Source organism: Maylandia zebra, linkage group LG1, assembly GCF_041146795.1.
Source record: "Maylandia zebra isolate NMK-2024a linkage group LG1, Mzebra_GT3a, whole genome shotgun sequence".
NCBI lineage: Eukaryota > Metazoa > Chordata > Actinopteri > Cichliformes > Cichlidae > Maylandia > Maylandia zebra.
Genome location: NC_135167.1, coordinates 17,796,029 through 17,812,922, shown reverse-complemented (window position 1 = coordinate 17,812,922; position 16,894 = coordinate 17,796,029). Strand labels below are relative to the sequence as shown.

Genomic DNA, 16,894 nt, shown 5'->3' with positions numbered 1-16,894 from the left:
TGTCTCTTTAGAAAGCTGGATTAGCCTGTGAGAGATAATTAAGAGAGAAAGGGAAAGCTTTACTAAGCTGAGATACGGAGGCCACGTGGGGAAAATGGCCAGGTTTCAGTTTAATTTAGGCCATAGGTCACAAGGACCTGATAGGGTACTAAAAACTAAGACATGTAAAAATCTTTTGCTCTCTTTTTCTCATCAGTAATAATATGAATGATTAATAAACAAACATGAGATGAAGACATGAAGTGAAATGTAGCCAAATAGGACAGCCTGGTGATTTTTAGTGATTGATGATGCACATTAACCACATTGCCATCTTGCGCTCTAATGTCAGCATGTACCTGATGATATAGTTTGATATGGAAGCATCAGAAAAAAAGAACAGCACTGCTAAAAAGTCACCATTATGAACTGTGAAGCAGAGCTCTGCTGTCAACAATAAAATCAACAAGCCTTTATATTTAACAACTCTGATGCTGAACTCCGGGAGCTGAATTTGAAGCTGGAGGTTAAGGTTGAGTGGTTCATATAAAATTATGTTGTGAATATTCTTTTGTGAAATTCAAGCAGGGGGAAGATGTGAGAATGCAACTTTGTTACTTTTAATGCCATTTACTGTGCTAATCTGCTCGGCCCCAGAGGAAGCAACTTTAATCATCCAAGTTCAAAGTGCTGAAAACGAAGTGTGACAAAAGGAGCTCTTGCATAACTAGCGTGCTGTTGACAAAAAGATAAGCACATGTGAACTGAATGTCATACTGAAGAGGACAGTGTTCAGAACTTTGTGGGGGTTTTGTAATAAAGATCTGAAGCTGTTACATATACACCATAAAATTACATTACTCAGTAAAAAGCTGCAAACCCAGAATTTTTATTCCTCAGTGCTCATGAGCGCTTCCAGGCTGCAGCAACTGAAGAGTCAGATTTTGCCTGATAATAAGGTAAGTGTAACATTTTAAGAAATACATGATAAAACTGAAGATTTGTGATTTTAAAATAAAGTGAAACAGCATTATATAGTCGATAGGTTGTTATGTACTATAACTTATGGCTGAGGTGACATTAGTTTTAGTTAACAGTTCAATATCAAATATAACAAAATATGCTATTTTTAATTATTGAACACAGTCTTGTGGCAAATTTAAACCAAGGGTTCTGCTGTGGTTGCTGTCTAAAATCTTTAAAGTGCCAAAGATAGTTTAACATTGCAAGAACTCACTGGTGCTTTAAGAAAACTACACCAGCACCAGTATCTCATTTGTAAGATGCAAATGTGTGGATATAGTTTCATCTTAATATTACTATTTTAATGTGATTCCTCCATATTAAGCTGCTCTGTTTAAAGTCCTATGTCTTCGGTCTGTAGCTCACAGCAATGTCAGAATCACCTAGTCCTCTGACCACACATGTGCTGAACACTGCAATGGGTGTCCCCGGGTCAAATATGGCCCTCAGCCTTTATCAACAAGACCCCTCCACAAACACCTGGAATTTAATCACCACCGGGTAAGAACCTGGAAAAAAAAAAGCATCACCAAGAAACCTATAATTAGTTGAAAATCTCAAAGACTGCTGTAAAAGTTGATGTCTTTGTGCAAAGCTCTTCGATCTTATGCTTTTTGAACAGGACCACTAATGATGATGGACGTTGCCCTGGACTTATCGCAAAACAATCATTTAAATCTGGTGTGTACAAAATGCATTTTGAGACGGCTCAGTATTGGGCGAGTATGGGAGAGACCTGCTTTTACCCGTATGTTGAGGTGAGGAAATGCTAAAACTGTTGATATCTCACGATTTACTTGTGGTGTCATCACAATTTTTGAGACTAAATCGGTAAATTTGTGTCCAATTTAAACCATTTGTATGGGCTTGAATATTAATCTTATCTCTGTAATCTTTCTGTTTTTCTTCTTGAAGATTGTCTTCACCATAAATGACCCTGGGCAAAAGTACCATATCCCTCTGCTTCTGAGTCGTTTCTCTTACAGTACATACAGAGGGAGCTAGATATCAAGCAAGAGGAACCTCCTGAGATTACTCCACCTGTCAGCTGTTTGACACATCACATGATGGCACTGAATGAACTGTCACACATATTGGACATATTGACAAGGCACAATACTCCATTTCAATTATTCTTTTTGTTGTAATAGTGCCACAATACCATATTTTCTTTCTTTAAAAAAAACAAATAAAAAAACTTATTAATATATGCTGTACTTTAGTCTACCATATCAATTATTGTAAGCTGTTATTTTAAGATGTGTAAGGTCTAAACGATCAAATAATACATCTGTCTAAATCACCAGTTTCTGTATGTGATACAAATTGAAACATATTGATTGATCAATTGTGTTACATGTGCACTGCCTTTAAAAAGACAGTAACCTTCAAGAAACCCCTCCAGGTCCTGTGAAACCTGAGAGTATATCATCACAAGAACCATACAAATCGCTGTAGGATAAAGTTAAGATTTTTCATATTTCCAGTTAGAGATCCTTCTTTCAGTATTACCCCTATGAGGTATAAGTAATTATTGGTGGTAACTTTGGCCACAGCGCTACCCTAACCTTATATTTTGGAGAAAAATCAAACGGACTTCCTGGGAAAAAATGTTATAATGATTGCCAAGACACTTTACTTTTTTTTTTTTTTTAAAGTAAACAAGTTTACATATAAAATGCACATACACATACAATTACATATACAAAACCATGAGCACATACAAAAGGGAGAAACAAGGAGGAAAATCTAGCATCTGAGTCCACACAACGTTCACAAGACTTACAGTTTTGACACTTTACCCTACCGCCTACTGGTGTTGGCCAGAGGGGCCGATGGCGCGATATGGCAGCCTCGCTCCTGTCAGTCTGCCCCAGGGCAGCTGTGGCTACAACCGTAGCTGCTTCCACCAGTGTATGAATGTGAATGAATAGTGGCATTGTAAAGCGCTTTGGGTGCCTTGAAAAGCGCTATATAAACCCAATCCATTATTATTATTATTATTAAGACTTGGGAGAATAAAATATATAACTTCAGAGGCATAATGATACAGTGCACGACTGAGTGAGCCTGACTCTCTCATTGATTGATCGAGCCTGTCGGATCTGTTTTTCTGACGTCGATTATCCTTCCTTCAGTTAGGCTGGGCCTAGCCTGTGATAGCAGTTTAGTGGGAATTTTATTGCGATACACCATCCCAGTTTTGACTTTTAGGTCAATATTACGGTTATAAAAAATGGCAGACGAAGAATTAGAGGCGATTAGGCGGCAAAGAATGGCGGAGCTACAGGCAAAGCAAGGGGTAAGAACCGAATAGGCACCGGAAAGCATGGTTTCACCCGCCTTATATGGAGATGCTGAGTTCAGTATACTGCTAGCTAGTGTAGCTAAAACAAAAACAAACCACCACTTAACTCTAACTTAAGGGATATACACAGCTAACTTAATGAGCCTCATGTTTGGTGCAGATGATATTTGCTTCCTCATCTAGATGTGTTAACATCACCATAGTGCTAGCTTTGTATCAGTCAGCGCTTACCCCTCTGAAAACCAAAGCGCTGGCTTGTTGGAACAAAATTGAACAAATTTTTAGACTTGCTACTGATGGAGTGGTCGTTATGCTTCCTCCTTTCTACAGATAATTTGTGTGTGTGTGTTTATCTAAACTTTGACATTAGCACAGCATGTGAGTAAGCGGCAGCAATTTCTGACGTGTTTGGTGAACTGTCAATAGTCTAATACATTACCATATGTCAGAAATAAGTATTTATACTAATTCACATGCAGTGCAGTGATTAGAGAGTCCTCACGTGTCTGGGTTTCTGTCATTGTTTTTGAAAATATTTGACACTCATAAATTTCTATTTTATGTCTTTTTGTGACCTCAAAAAATACAGTGATCAGTGGGTTTTAAATCTCATTGATGATATCCAACTTACCTCAAGAAGACTGTAATTGGAACTTTTCACTGAATGTGCCTATATATAAATCTGTCATATGAGTTTTGTTTGTTTGTTGACAGTAGTCTAACTTTATTTGTTACAAAATAGAGAACATACTGGACTTTAATTCATTGTCTAGAGTACCTACCATTAAAAAAATATCCAAAGCAACAAATTTACAAACTCGATTAAAGATAAGCCATTATGGTATACTTTGCTATACTGGTTTAAGTAAAATATAGAATTTTTAAAAACAAAACGAAGAAACTTGAAAACATAACCGAAGAGATTGCTCTCATGGTCCTTGTATCGTCAGACCTGAAAATAACAGCGAATAAGTTACTTTATCAAATTTTCACCATTACCAACATTAAAGTACTGTTTGATTGGTGGATGGAATAAAATAAAATGTCTACCAGTTAGCTGAATGTATAAATAAAATCTGTATTTAATGGTGCTGTCCTGTATACTTCCAGGAAGGTAATAATCAGCAAGCAGAGGAGGCCAAACAAAGGTACGATGTGTAATTGATCAAAAAAGAAACTACTTTAGCTGAATTTTTCCTGTTTATAGTACTTGTACTTGCATAAAGGACTGTTTTTTTTTTAAAGACTAACTGTTATATGCCTTAAGTATTGCACTTTTTTTGTAACTGAACTAAAATATTTCCATACAGCAGAAATGTGTATATATACCTTCAGTTGAATATATTTTTTCCTATTTAACTCAGTCTTATTTATATAGTGCCAAATTACAACAACAGTCACCTCAAGGTGCTTATTATTGTAAGGTATAGACCCATTACATTAATACGGAGAAACCCCAACAATTAGATGAGCCGCTGTGAGCCAGCACTGAAAGTTTTTGACATATATGTAATATCTAAACTCTCAGTGTAGCTGACCAACCTGGTATTCTTACTGCTTAACTTCTATATAAATGCAGTATCTTTTTGTTTTCTTTTAGTTGGTCTCAGTTGACCAATGTAATTGTTTTCTAATTACAGAGAAACAGATATGAGGAACTCCATATTGGCTCAAGTTCTAGACCAGTCTGCCCGTGCGAGATGTAAGTGTGGTTTCATATACTGTATATCCTTCATCCTAATAAAACTCCTCTTTGGAAATTAATAGTGCTGTCTCATTGTATTTTATTTTTTAGTGAGCAATCTTGCCTTGGTGAAGCCAGAAAAGGCAAATGCAGTTGAAAACTATCTCATTCAAATGGCTCGTTTTGGAAAGCTGGGAGGAAAGGTAAGAAAGTACAGACATGGGGAAAAAGTTTTCACAGCACTCTCTGCGATCCTATGAAAAACTAAATACACCCCACCATTCAGTATCTTGTAAAACCACCTTCAGCCAAGCTATAGTTGCCAGGCAGATTTAGCACTATAATATTTCCGTGTACAGTGGAGTTTGCAGTTAACTCAACTGCAAGGTGCCTGCATGGTGCCAGCAAAGTGCCAAACTTCTGCTTTCAGAGGTGGTCACACGACTGACGATCATTTAAGTTCATTTAAGCAGCAAGAGTGTATGTAGTTTTTCACTATGCATTCCTCTCAAAACTCTTTTTTTCCTCAAATGACTTTAACTTTGAATGCTTCTAGCAAAACATATTGAATAAACTCATTTCCACTTTTGTCAGATTACAGAATCGGGCTTGATCGAGATCCTAGAAAAAGTCAGTCAACAAACAGAAAAAAAGACAACCGTTACAGTAAGTTTCTCTGAAATGTCACATACATTTGATTTTTTTTCCTGTAATTTATATGTATTACATTTCTAATACACTCTACTTGACAGTTCAACAGACGGAGGGTGATGGACTCGGATGATGAGGACGACTATTAACTTTCAACAGGAGCTCTGGAATGAGCAACCAAATCAGAGCAGTTGACATGCTTTGCTGGGACTCTGACAGGATCGCTGACTAGTGTGTTCCTGTTAGCTGAACCCTGAGATGCCACACTAGCTTCTGTGTGTCTTTGGAAACTACCAACCAAGATGGAAAACAAGGACTTTGATATTGCAGCATTTGGTGGGATTGTTGAACACAATGTCAATTAACATTTTATTTTGTAAACTCTTCAATCTAGATGCTACAAATTTTTACTGCTTATCTGACAGCTCATGGCACTGTTTGACTCTCCTAGTCCATCTCAGTAGTTTCCTTTATTTTCACCACGGTTCATGCATTTTCTTCAAACATTAGAAACTAGTTAAAATGCAGATGATACTGATGTTAATGCATTTTATGTGGGTCTACTCTTTAATTGCCATCTAGGCTACTATCCCATTAGCTGTTATTCTAGGATTCTTGTTGCTGATGTGTACCTTGAGGGTTCACATATAATTAAATGAGCCTTAAATTGAAATGTTTTTCCTTATTAGTGGACTGTTTCTAAAATTGTCCTTCACCATTTAAATGAGTGTTAAATCTTTCTTTTTTTTTTAAAGTTTCCATTTAGAATTAAACACAAATTGTATTCCACTGACTTGAACATCAAATATCACAACATCAATACACAGTAACGTCCCCACCATACAAAGGTAGACTGTCAGTCTATGGAGGTGGATAATTGACTCTGGACTTTTTGCTTTATAAATAAGTTCACATTTTGACATTCAATTCAGAAGCAGGAGTTAACAGACTGCCAAATGTATCCAACAACTTTTGAAATAAAATGCAAAATGAGGAAATTTGTTTTATATTAATATACTTTATTATCTCTATAAAAGTCTGTCCGAAATCACTGTAGTCACCATACTGACAGAACTGTTTTTATCGGGGTCAGTACCAATAATGATGTACAGTATAAGAAAGCATTTAATGTACCTCAGTTGTTCATTACATGTCGAATACAATAACCGAGTACCTTTTCAGCACTAAATCCTGCAGCTTATCTCTAATTCACAATAGTCATTTCCTGCCTGAGCACTTATTAAGATTTTTAATTCATATTGCGTTTATAATTCAAAATTGCGTTGACTTGAATAAACCCTAACACCGACGACAGGGGTCTGGGTTGGTCTTACGCTTGCCTCATTTTCACACGACCGTGGTCAGATGATTTCTTATTGGCTATTTAGAGTTCAGTACACTCAGCCCGACTCTGATTGGTGCTCGGGTTAGTCACATGTTCATCACTAACCAATCCGGTGAGTCTGCTAGGAAACGCTACAGTAAGGTGCAGGCAGCCACGCTGAGAGTGCTAAACTCGGGGAGAGGGTTGTACAGTGTGTTTTAAAAAACATTCAGGTAGTCTTTTTATTAGTGTATATGCAGAGCCATGCCGGAGGACAGAACTGAGCAGCCACATATAGTTACATGTACCGCTCCAGTGAATATAGCTGTCATTAAATACTGTAAGTATCACCTGGACTTGTGTTTGAGTTAGCATTGTTTTGTTACGGTTGTATCATTTGGACTCAAGTAAAACTGAATCGACAGTGCCTGTGTGTTAATGTCTGACTGAATATTGGCTATTAAAGGTCTGAATTACTCTCGAGTCTATTTATATTTTATCCTAATATCAGGCTGATGACACCTCGGTTGAGGACTCCGTGTTAAAGCCTTCTTACTTTTCAGGGGGCAAGAGAAATGAAGACATAATTCTACCCATTAACTCATCGTTGAGCGTCACATTGCATCAAGACCAGGTATGTTAATTAAAACGAAATCCTCACGAAGCCTGTGTCTGTAAAAAAAAACACTCTTTCTCTATGTTTTCTCATTTCGTCGTGTTTCCCTGTCGAGAGCTGCAGAATAAACTGCTGCTGTGGCAGTAAGAGTTCACTGAATGGAGCCAAAGTCTCTATAAAATAGACTGTTAAGAGAATATTATGTCATAACATTACTGTTAGTCTCAATTAGGATTGCTAGACAAACTTTAAATATTTATCTGCTGTTTTAGTATTTGCAGTGTGAACACAGTTATATTAAACTTTACCTGTTCACGTCTATTAGATATTCTACTAAATGAATATTGGGGGGAAAAGTATTGTGACAATCTGGAAGAAATTCTCTGTTACTCAGATTACAGACGATTGGCATCACTTTTGCACTGTCCCTTGAAACTGGGATACACAGACATACACTGTGTTTTGTGCTTTTCACATGTCTCCGGGCTTCAAGTTGGATATTATGTTATATTAGTAATAACATACACTACTACATACAGCACCATTATTTCTCTAGTTTCTCTTTTGCTCTTCTTTGCATGTTTGCTACTTTTTTGTTCTGTTCTCTGTAAAGATCTGTCAGTTCTTTGGTCCTTTTTGAAGAACACACTGCACACCCATGATGAGACATGCTTTTGGCAAATAACGCTTTGGGAATCATCTTATTGGTGCAAAAATACATTTTTATATTTTATGTAGCTTTACCTAAAGAAATCACGAAATGTTTTGGAATGGCTGAAGTAACAAAGTTCTTAAAGATACAATTTAAAATTGGTTTGGCTAATTGGTCTGTTATATATGGACATAACACTGGTTCATCCCTTGAGTCAGGTGCCTTTTTATGCTTGAGTGATTGATAAATCAGTTTTAAGTGGCTTAATAAACAAAAACAGATCCCTCTATAAGTGGTTAGGTACAAGGACTGGACTAAAAATGTGTATAAAAGCATCCAATGTCCAAAGTAAAACTTTGAAAGAACTTCAGAATGCCTGGAGAACTATTGCTCTCGAGCACTCTTAAAAAACTACAAAAAGGTCTGGTTCTTGGAAACATAATAGAAAAAAATGAGGGATGGTTCAAGATTTTTGCACACCACTGTAAATGCAGCTTGATACCGACGTACCTTCCTTTCTTCTTCTGCTTAGCTGAAAACAACCACTACAGTTGCAACCAGCAGATCATTTCAGGAGGATCGAATATGGCTCAACGGTAAAGAGGAGGACATAACCCATCCCAGACTGCAGTCCTGTCTGAGAGAGAGTGAGTGTTGTGCATTATATTTGTAAAATCATAGAGCAGACAGAAAGGAGTGCATACTACAATGTAGTTTTCTTTCTTTTTTCTTTATGTTTAGTTCGACGATTGGCACGGAAGAGGCGTAATGATGGAGACTCTGGCGTGGATTCAGCTAGTTTGTCACACAAAGTCCACATTTGCTCAGTTAACAACTTCCCCACTGCTGCTGGACTCGCCTCTTCAGCAGCTGGATTTGCTTGCCTGGGTGAGCTTGTCTGTGCTATAATTCACTTTTGCTAACATCTCCTTCTTCATCTTTCTTATAGTTGATATTGCTTCACTTAGTCCCAGTGTCTTTGTTTTTTTTGACTGTTCTGTGGCACAGTTTACTCTCTGGCTCGGGTGTTTGGAGTAGAAGGAGAGTTGTCTGGGATTGCTCGTCAAGGCTCTGGCAGCGCATGCCGGAGCATGTATGGAGGTTTCGTCCAGTGGATCATGGGAAACAAAGAGGATGGGAAGGACAGTTTAGCCCAGCAGGTGGAGCCAGAGACTCACTGGCCTGAGCTCAGAATCCTTGTACTAGTGGTAGGTCTGATTGTGGGTATAGAAGAGTGACACTAAATAAGTGAAAATAATACTGATGAATTTGCGCTTTTACAAATGCAGGAATGCAAAAGTTACATCAATTTGATGCACTTCTGTCACAGGCCAGTGCAGAGCGGAAGCCAGTTGGCAGCACCTCTGGAATGCAAACCAGTGTAAAAACAAGCTGCCTATTAAAGGTGTGTTCACCTTATACTGCAAATGTCAGAATTTTAATGTATATTGATTGGCACTTTATTTAAACCCAGCTCACTAATACAACACATGTCTGACTGTCATACCTGTGCCTGTGTTAGCACCGCGCTGAATCTGTTGTCCCAGGCCGGATGGTAGAGATGACTGAAGCAATACGAAAAAAGGACTTTGCAGCATTTGCTGAACTAACCATGAAGGATAGTAACCAGTTTCATGCCACCTGCCTCGACACGTACCCCCCTATCTTCTACCTCAATCATGTTTCGCAGCAGATCATCAGTTTGGTCCATCGTTACAACAAGCATTACGGGGAGACGAGGGTGAGCAGCTTTTACAGTGACATTATGGGAGAAATATCTGGGCACTGGACTTTATTTATTTATACATATTTGTATTTCCATTCCCTTATTTACATTTTATTTTATTGTTTTTCCATGAAATTGATTTTTCTTAACCACTCATCCAACTTGGGGTCACAGGTGCCTGTCCCAGCTGATATAGGGCGAGAGTTTAGTTTAACAGTGGACATGTTGCCAGTCCATCACTCAACACCATGCCATGCTTTCAATGAAATAAAGAAAACTTAATTTCCTCATGTGTTAAAATAATGCATTTTTTTATGATGCCGTAAAGAAGATGTGAAAGATGTGTGATGGTTTTAAACTGGAGACAGGAAAATCTCATTTTTTCTGCAATAGTCACATTCTGTTTATTATCTTTATAGGTAGCCTACACTTTTGATGCAGGGCCCAATGCTGTGATCTTCACTTTACAGCAGCACGTTCCTGAGTTTGTGCACATGGTTCAATTCTTCTTTCCCCCAGAAACCAACGAAGCAGAGTAAGTTGAAGGATGTTAAGCTCATTCCCTTTAAAATCCGTCTATAGCAATTAATTAATCCTGAAAAATCAACATTTAAATGCATATATATAGATATATACAGTGGAAAGTATTAGGTCTTTTCGTGTAATCTAAAGCTGATAAAGCAGGCCTTTTGCCCATTAACCTACTCTGAAATTTGTGAAAGTGAAACTTGTTTTGGTTTGTTAAAAATCAAGAACTGAAATCAGTTCTTACCAAGGTGTTTAAACCCTTTGCTGTTGCATTCAACATTTTGATCAGGTGCATCCTGTTTGCTTTAATTATTTTTGACACGTGTCTACAACATAACTGTGGAAACCTAAATGATTTGAGCACAGCTTACCAAGGCATGTGCCTGTAAAGAAAGTCTAACAAATCATATTGTATTAAGGCCCAAAGTCCAGGAAACTCTGTAAAAACTGCCCACAAAACTGGTCAAGAACACCATTTCTGAGGTTTTGAGTGTTCCCAAAAGTGCATTGTACTCAGTAGATTAACATCTCTAGAAGATATTTACCAGAAGTTACCTTGCCATCCAACCAAAATAAGTGATCAAGCAAGAAAGGTCTGCTCTGACTGAACCTCAGAGGTCCTCAAGTTGTTGTGAAAACCTGTTGGAAAGACAGCCAACTTACTGGTCAAATGATCCACACACTTAACTCCCTGAGCAGACCACTATTTCTGACTAATACCAGGCACTGCTTATTATCTTGCTGAAGGCAAGTGAATCAGGATGCTTGCATACTATTGGGGTCTTTCTCCACAGAAGGGACATGAAGACGCAGGGATGTAAAGATTTCAGAAAGGGAACATGAAGATAACCTGCTTCAAATTGCACACAACCTGAAAACACAGAAATAGCCTGAGCTAGAAAAAACCTGCCTAGAAGAATAAATCTGAAATGTCTATGAAGACCTGAACCTGCAAATGCTGCTAAATGGACTTCCACAGAGGACTTAATGTTGCATCTTAATGTTGAATAATGTTTTAGAACAAATGGTAGACTTGTATTTTTGTTTATTAAGGTGTATTGGCCTTCAGTCCTTTTTAAAATGTGTCACTGAGTGCTTCTTTCCTCTCTGCAGCTTTATTAAGGGTCTTCCAGTCAACTGTGCTTCTCTTTCTGAGGAGCTGAAGCAAGGTATTGGTCTGGAACCCATGCCAAAGGGAATAAACTACATAATTAGTACTAAGGTATTCACTCATATTTATCCACACAAGCAATTACTCCAACTTTGTATTATAGGCTTACTTTAAACAGCAGCTGAAAGATACAGAGGTTTTAGATTTAAATGATCCATCTATGCTGCACAAAACTGCAGTGATGTGTCTGCTGTAGGATTGCAAGAAGGTTCAGATGTGTCTATGCAATACCTTTCAACATGCTGTTATGAAACATAGTCTTGCATTGGTCCATTTAACTAGGGCACTGAAAGACCATGACAGTTATCTGAACCTTTGACCAGTGAGTGCTTCATTTGAAAAGCTAACGTTTCCAAGTGGAAAGAATAATTGTATAATTTTGAAGCTGTGAACACTCAGACACACATAATTAATCTGTTGTTTCATCTTCTTGTATTGTCTTCAAGGCTGGACCAGGCCCGCGTGTTGTAGAGGATCCTACTCAGCACCTGCTTTTATCTGATGGTTTTCCCAAGAAAACAATGTGATTTCCTCCTGCAGCCCTAAAGGAGCGAGTTCTACTGAGCAACAGGAAAGCCGATGTGACTTAGTTGCATACAACTTTTATCGCAGCAATACCAGACACCTTCCTCACAAGAGCGGAAGATGATACGTCTCCCTTTAAATATTAAACTGTCCTGTTTGGTCTCTTTTCATATCATCATTACTCCTTTGTGTTCTTTCATAGCTTTAATCATTTCTGTGTGTCTGTAGGTAGATAAACACTGATACTGCCTTGACTCTCTGGTAGTAAATAAGTGGAAACTCTTGCAGTGAGCAATGCACTGAGTCATAAATACAGATCGGACCGGAGACTGGAGCTGACCCATTGTTCTCTGACCTGTCTGATCAAATCATTGTCTGTACAGTTTTTTGTTTCTTCTTGTTAATCACCATTTCCGATCAACAGTGCATATTTAATTCATGTCAATTCAATGTCAATGGCACACAATAAAATATATTTTGGTCAAGATTTCATTTGTTGTTTGTGATTTTTGTCATCATCCGATTCTCATCCAGATGAAAAAATAATTCTCTATTCAATCTCAGAACTTTAAAAGATTGACTCATAATTCTGGTACAGAAGCAGCAAAAAGGACAGCAAATAATAGATAAGGAAAAAAACAAAACTTTTACAAATTCCGGTAACCTAACAATCACCGCCACAGTCAACAATCACAGTGTGAATATCTTGGGATAAAGCCGGTCTTTCTTTTCCTTGTGTTACCTGCCAGGAGTTTTCGGTTCTTCCTCTTCCGCTGTAGCGCTGCATTTTTTTCGGACATGACGCTTGAAACGGAGATTGGCTAAGGCAGAACAAGCCTCGCCCTCTGACCTGCCCTCCTGCACCCCTCAAATCTCGTAAATACATTTTCTTCCTTGTAGAAACTATTATCACCGTCGGTAATCCACGCCGGAGGAGCTCCAGGAGGTTGCAGAGGTGCTGTTAGGTTAACATAATGGGGAAGATTGAGTGGGCGATGTGGGCTAATGAGCAGGCTTTGGCGTCGGGTCTAAGTGAGTATGAAAACTTTATTATTATGGAGGGGGGGCGGTATTTAGCGTGTTTCTTGTCTTATTCGGTTACATGAGCGGTTTAATTCAAACAGAATATTTTCAAAGGGAATTATACTTTTAGCCTCTTGTCTAGCTCATTTACAGAGTGTTTCTGACAACATAATAAAGCACAGTTTACCATCTCTTTGTTTGTGCAGTCTGCTGGAGTGTATAATTTTAATCTTAACTTCCTGTTTTCTTCTTTCAGTTCTCCTCACAGGAGGAATCGTAGGCGTTGCTGGACAGTTCAGAGGGTGGCAGTTTGCTGCTTATGCAGTGTATCCTTTATTTTCAGTTGTATTTTTTAATTGTGTCTGGATTTTTGGCTTATTAAGCTTTTTCTGTGTTGTAGAAATAATAATATGCTAAATAACTTAAAATAAAGTACAGATGTTATTTACGTCACAAAAATCTCGATTAGAACTGATATAAAGTATGTATTCAGGCTACAGTTTGCATACAGGAAGCTGACATACTTATAACAAGTAAATACATTATAGGCTACACAGCTAATACTAGAGCCTTTAGCTTTCTGGTCTGTATTGACGTGATAGAACAGATGATGTGATTCATCTGTCCTCCACTACATCTTAAACAGGCTCTGTTGGATTGAGGTGTGGTGATTGTGGAGGCCATTTTAAGTTCAAGAAACCAGTCTGAGACTGCGTAGTGCACTGCCCAAGTGAAATGAGCAATTACACTGTAGCCATGCAGGGACACATATGCTCATCAACAATACTCTGCTGTTACATTCAAATTATACTAAAACAGTAACGATTCGTTAAATGATGTGCCAAATTTTGACCCCACCATCTAAATGCTGCAGAAAGAGAGTCATCGCCAATCAACCAGGCAATATGTTTTTTCCAGCCATGCATGTCCACTCATGGGCCCACTGTGTGCTCTGTTTACTTTTCTTAGCTGCACAAATTGAAGCCCGTGTGGTCTAAAGCTGCTGACGACCATTTGCTTTTTCTTTGACAGATTTTGTGCTCAGAGATCCTTCTCTGCACAACATGTCATTTTAGTTTCTATTGCATTGTTGCTCAATCAGTGCAGCCATTCCTCTCCTATCTTTTCCATCAGGAAGTGTTTTCGTAGCTCAGTGGGTGAATTTTCTTTCTCTCTAAGGCTTATTTAAAGTTATTAATATATGTCAAAAGGCATTTTGTTCCGGCCTCATTAGTGACTGAATTGGTGTTTTTATTGACAAGCAGTTGAATGAGTGTTATTAATACAATAACTGTCAAATGTATATGATGCATCACACAGTATGTTAAGCACAATTATGCAGCAAGTTAACATCAAACCTGACCAAATGTTCTAGTATTATGGATTTAACCGATGCTGTGCTTAACAATGTTCACACTGACATGCAAGAACATTATTTCTTTTTATTCATTAATGGCAAAAATACAACATGGGAAAGTACTTTCTTTTCCCCCCAGTAGCTATTCTTATGAAATAATGGACATATTCTCTTTTGTATTAGAAACAATGCTCTCATTCATTATTGTCTTTGCCTGCTGAACCGCTCAGCGTCACCAGTGTTTATCTCAATTTCACTTCTCAGACTTATCTCAGTGAGCATTCTTATCTGACTTCTTTTGGTCCTGTTGACTTAGTGCACTGTGTTTACTGATGATGATATATTGTTTCTGTTTTTATGTCTGTGTGACACTTTGCATGTAAATAAAGAACATTATTTTAAAGAAAACACCTTGACAGATAACTAGTGCTGCTGGGGTGTTTGTGTGTCTACTTGAGTATCCCAGAAGCAAGAGGGCCAAGGGCACGAGTGTGGAGAGAACGTAAGCAAACACTATTCATTTGGATGTGTGATGGACTTTAATGGACAAGTTCTAAGTTGCTCATGGTTGTGTCTTAATTTCTCTCAGAGGCCAGTACTGCTTCACTGTGTGCGTAAAAGCCTTTGGACCACTGACCAGGAACTACTATGTCAGGGCATTCTTACATGCTGCGTGAGTTCCTTATCTCAGCTGCTATCTTTGCCAAACAGCTTTCTATCACTGTCGATTAGTCAAGAATTATGACTTGGTTTATTTTGTCTTTTGTCATCAAATTCCTTTGTTTTTGTTTTTTTCCCTCAGCATCTGTGTACCTGGAGGTTTTATGCTTGCCACTGTTCTCGGATGTGTCTGCCTTGGCATTGCCAGCCTCATCTACCTTGCAGTAAGTTTGCAGCTTTTAACGCATTTATTTTTCTTTTGTCCAGCAAGTTAAATAACTTTTTGATAAAGTTGTTAACTGAAGCAGGAACTGGCCAGTTAGTGGAAACAAGGAAATAGCAACAAGGAACAGGTTGTTTCGTTACTGGCACCTCTGTTGAAAGATGTAGTTATGAAATCTGAACAGTTAGGGGTGTGACTGAATTCCTCAACACCTCTGTGGATCTCTGTGGAAGCTTTCGAGGTTGCACTGTTTATTTTTATATTTTCTAAACTACTGTGAGTGTCAAAGAAAAGGACCAGTAATAATAATCTTCCTAATTTTCAGACTTGAACAGTAACGTTCAGTCATGCTTAACTTAATCATCCACAAGCCAGTCATTGTTGATTTGTCATCTTCTTGCTTTGTAGGCCGCTATACGAGGCGAGCATTGGGAGCCCATTCTTCCACGGAAGGAGACCCGAAAACCAGTTGCACAGAGCATCAAGAATCCTCCTCAGAATCCACCACCAAGACCTCCTCCAGAGATGCGCAGGAAACAAGCAGGCGACCTTGAAAAATCAGCCTATGACAACCCCATGTCTGTTACTGATGATGAATAAGCAGTATAGCTTCAGTCCATAACCAGTTACAGTTGGAGTTTACTGGATTGTGTAACTCTGGATGAACAACGTTTTTCTGAAGTTTAGTGTTTCTGTTGACCGGGCAACAAGTTAGACACACACCTCCTTAACTCAACTCAACTAAGAAAAATGGGAGGAGAAAATGAAGGAAATAATTTGTTCAATGAAGAAAGAAAAATCAGACAACAGAATATAAATGTAAACACTGTAGCTGCTAAGTGTCATCCGCTAACAAATATTGTCAATTTGTTTTAAGTTGTTCTGCATCCAAAATAATTACACTGTGTTTTAACCCTTTACGTATTTCTTAAAAAGCAGCTCATCCCAATGCTGTTTAACAGCTGTTTTTGACTGTATCTGGCTGACATTAAGCCATTTATTAAACTTTTTGCTAGCATTTTCACTGTGTTGTAAATAAACTCATTTTATCCTTTGACTCATTATGTGTTGTAGGCGTATTCTTTAAATCTCTATTCTACAAGGTTTCTGTGGTAAATTATTTTAAGCAATGCAACTTCCCCATTTTGCAAATGTACACAATTTCAATATGTCAGAATTTCCCTTTCTTGTCTCAGCTGTTTCTTTCTTCTTCTGCATTTTTGTCATATTGCCATCAATTGTTGGCTTACAAAGGGAAAAAAATCTTAGGATCATTCATTTGGTTTAGGTGCTGGTTGTCAGACAAGTTCTGCATGTTTATGTATTGTATTATATCTTTTGTTACCCCTCATGTTTTTGTGTGTGTGTGTGTGTGTGTGTGTCACAGCTGACCTGTCAGGCAGCTGGCTATCCCTATAAATAGGCATCTACTTATGAATAATGC

General features: G+C 38.1%; 4 protein-coding genes across 4 annotated transcripts; all 4 read left to right on the top strand.

Moving 5' to 3' along the window:
* Positions 1 to 761: 761 nt before the first annotated feature.
* Positions 762 to 2,305, top strand: uraha (urate (5-hydroxyiso-) hydrolase a). The gene is made up of 4 exons (XM_004539377.3): positions 762 to 938; positions 1,364 to 1,503; positions 1,625 to 1,760; positions 1,918 to 2,305. The coding sequence occupies exons 1-4, from the start codon at positions 885 to 887 to the stop codon at positions 2,005 to 2,007; spliced, it is 420 nt and encodes a 139-aa protein (XP_004539434.1). The 5' UTR covers positions 762 to 884; the 3' UTR covers positions 2,008 to 2,305.
* Positions 2,306 to 3,085: 780 nt separating this feature from the next.
* Positions 3,086 to 6,318, top strand: pdcd5 (programmed cell death 5). Its single transcript, XM_004539378.6, has 6 exons — positions 3,086 to 3,304; positions 4,421 to 4,458; positions 4,951 to 5,012; positions 5,106 to 5,197; positions 5,589 to 5,660; positions 5,747 to 6,318. The coding sequence occupies exons 1-6, from the start codon at positions 3,239 to 3,241 to the stop codon at positions 5,792 to 5,794; spliced, it is 378 nt and encodes a 125-aa protein (XP_004539435.1). The 5' UTR covers positions 3,086 to 3,238; the 3' UTR covers positions 5,795 to 6,318.
* A 464-nt stretch (positions 6,319 to 6,782) lies between these two features.
* mvda (mevalonate (diphospho) decarboxylase a) lies at positions 6,783 to 12,674 on the top strand. The gene is made up of 10 exons (XM_004539379.3): positions 6,783 to 7,309; positions 7,533 to 7,603; positions 8,770 to 8,884; positions 8,979 to 9,125; positions 9,246 to 9,445; positions 9,568 to 9,642; positions 9,760 to 9,978; positions 10,383 to 10,498; positions 11,605 to 11,713; positions 12,109 to 12,674. Exons 1-10 carry the CDS (start codon positions 7,234 to 7,236, stop codon positions 12,187 to 12,189), a joined length of 1,209 nt encoding a protein of 402 aa, XP_004539436.1. The 5' UTR covers positions 6,783 to 7,233; the 3' UTR covers positions 12,190 to 12,674.
* Positions 12,675 to 13,040: 366 nt separating this feature from the next.
* cyba (cytochrome b-245, alpha polypeptide) lies at positions 13,041 to 16,507 on the top strand. The gene is made up of 6 exons (XM_004539380.4): positions 13,041 to 13,219; positions 13,467 to 13,536; positions 14,995 to 15,069; positions 15,157 to 15,240; positions 15,370 to 15,451; positions 15,859 to 16,507. The coding sequence occupies exons 1-6, from the start codon at positions 13,162 to 13,164 to the stop codon at positions 16,048 to 16,050; spliced, it is 561 nt and encodes a 186-aa protein (XP_004539437.1). The 5' UTR covers positions 13,041 to 13,161; the 3' UTR covers positions 16,051 to 16,507.
* The last annotated feature ends 387 nt before the right edge of the window (positions 16,508 to 16,894 follow it).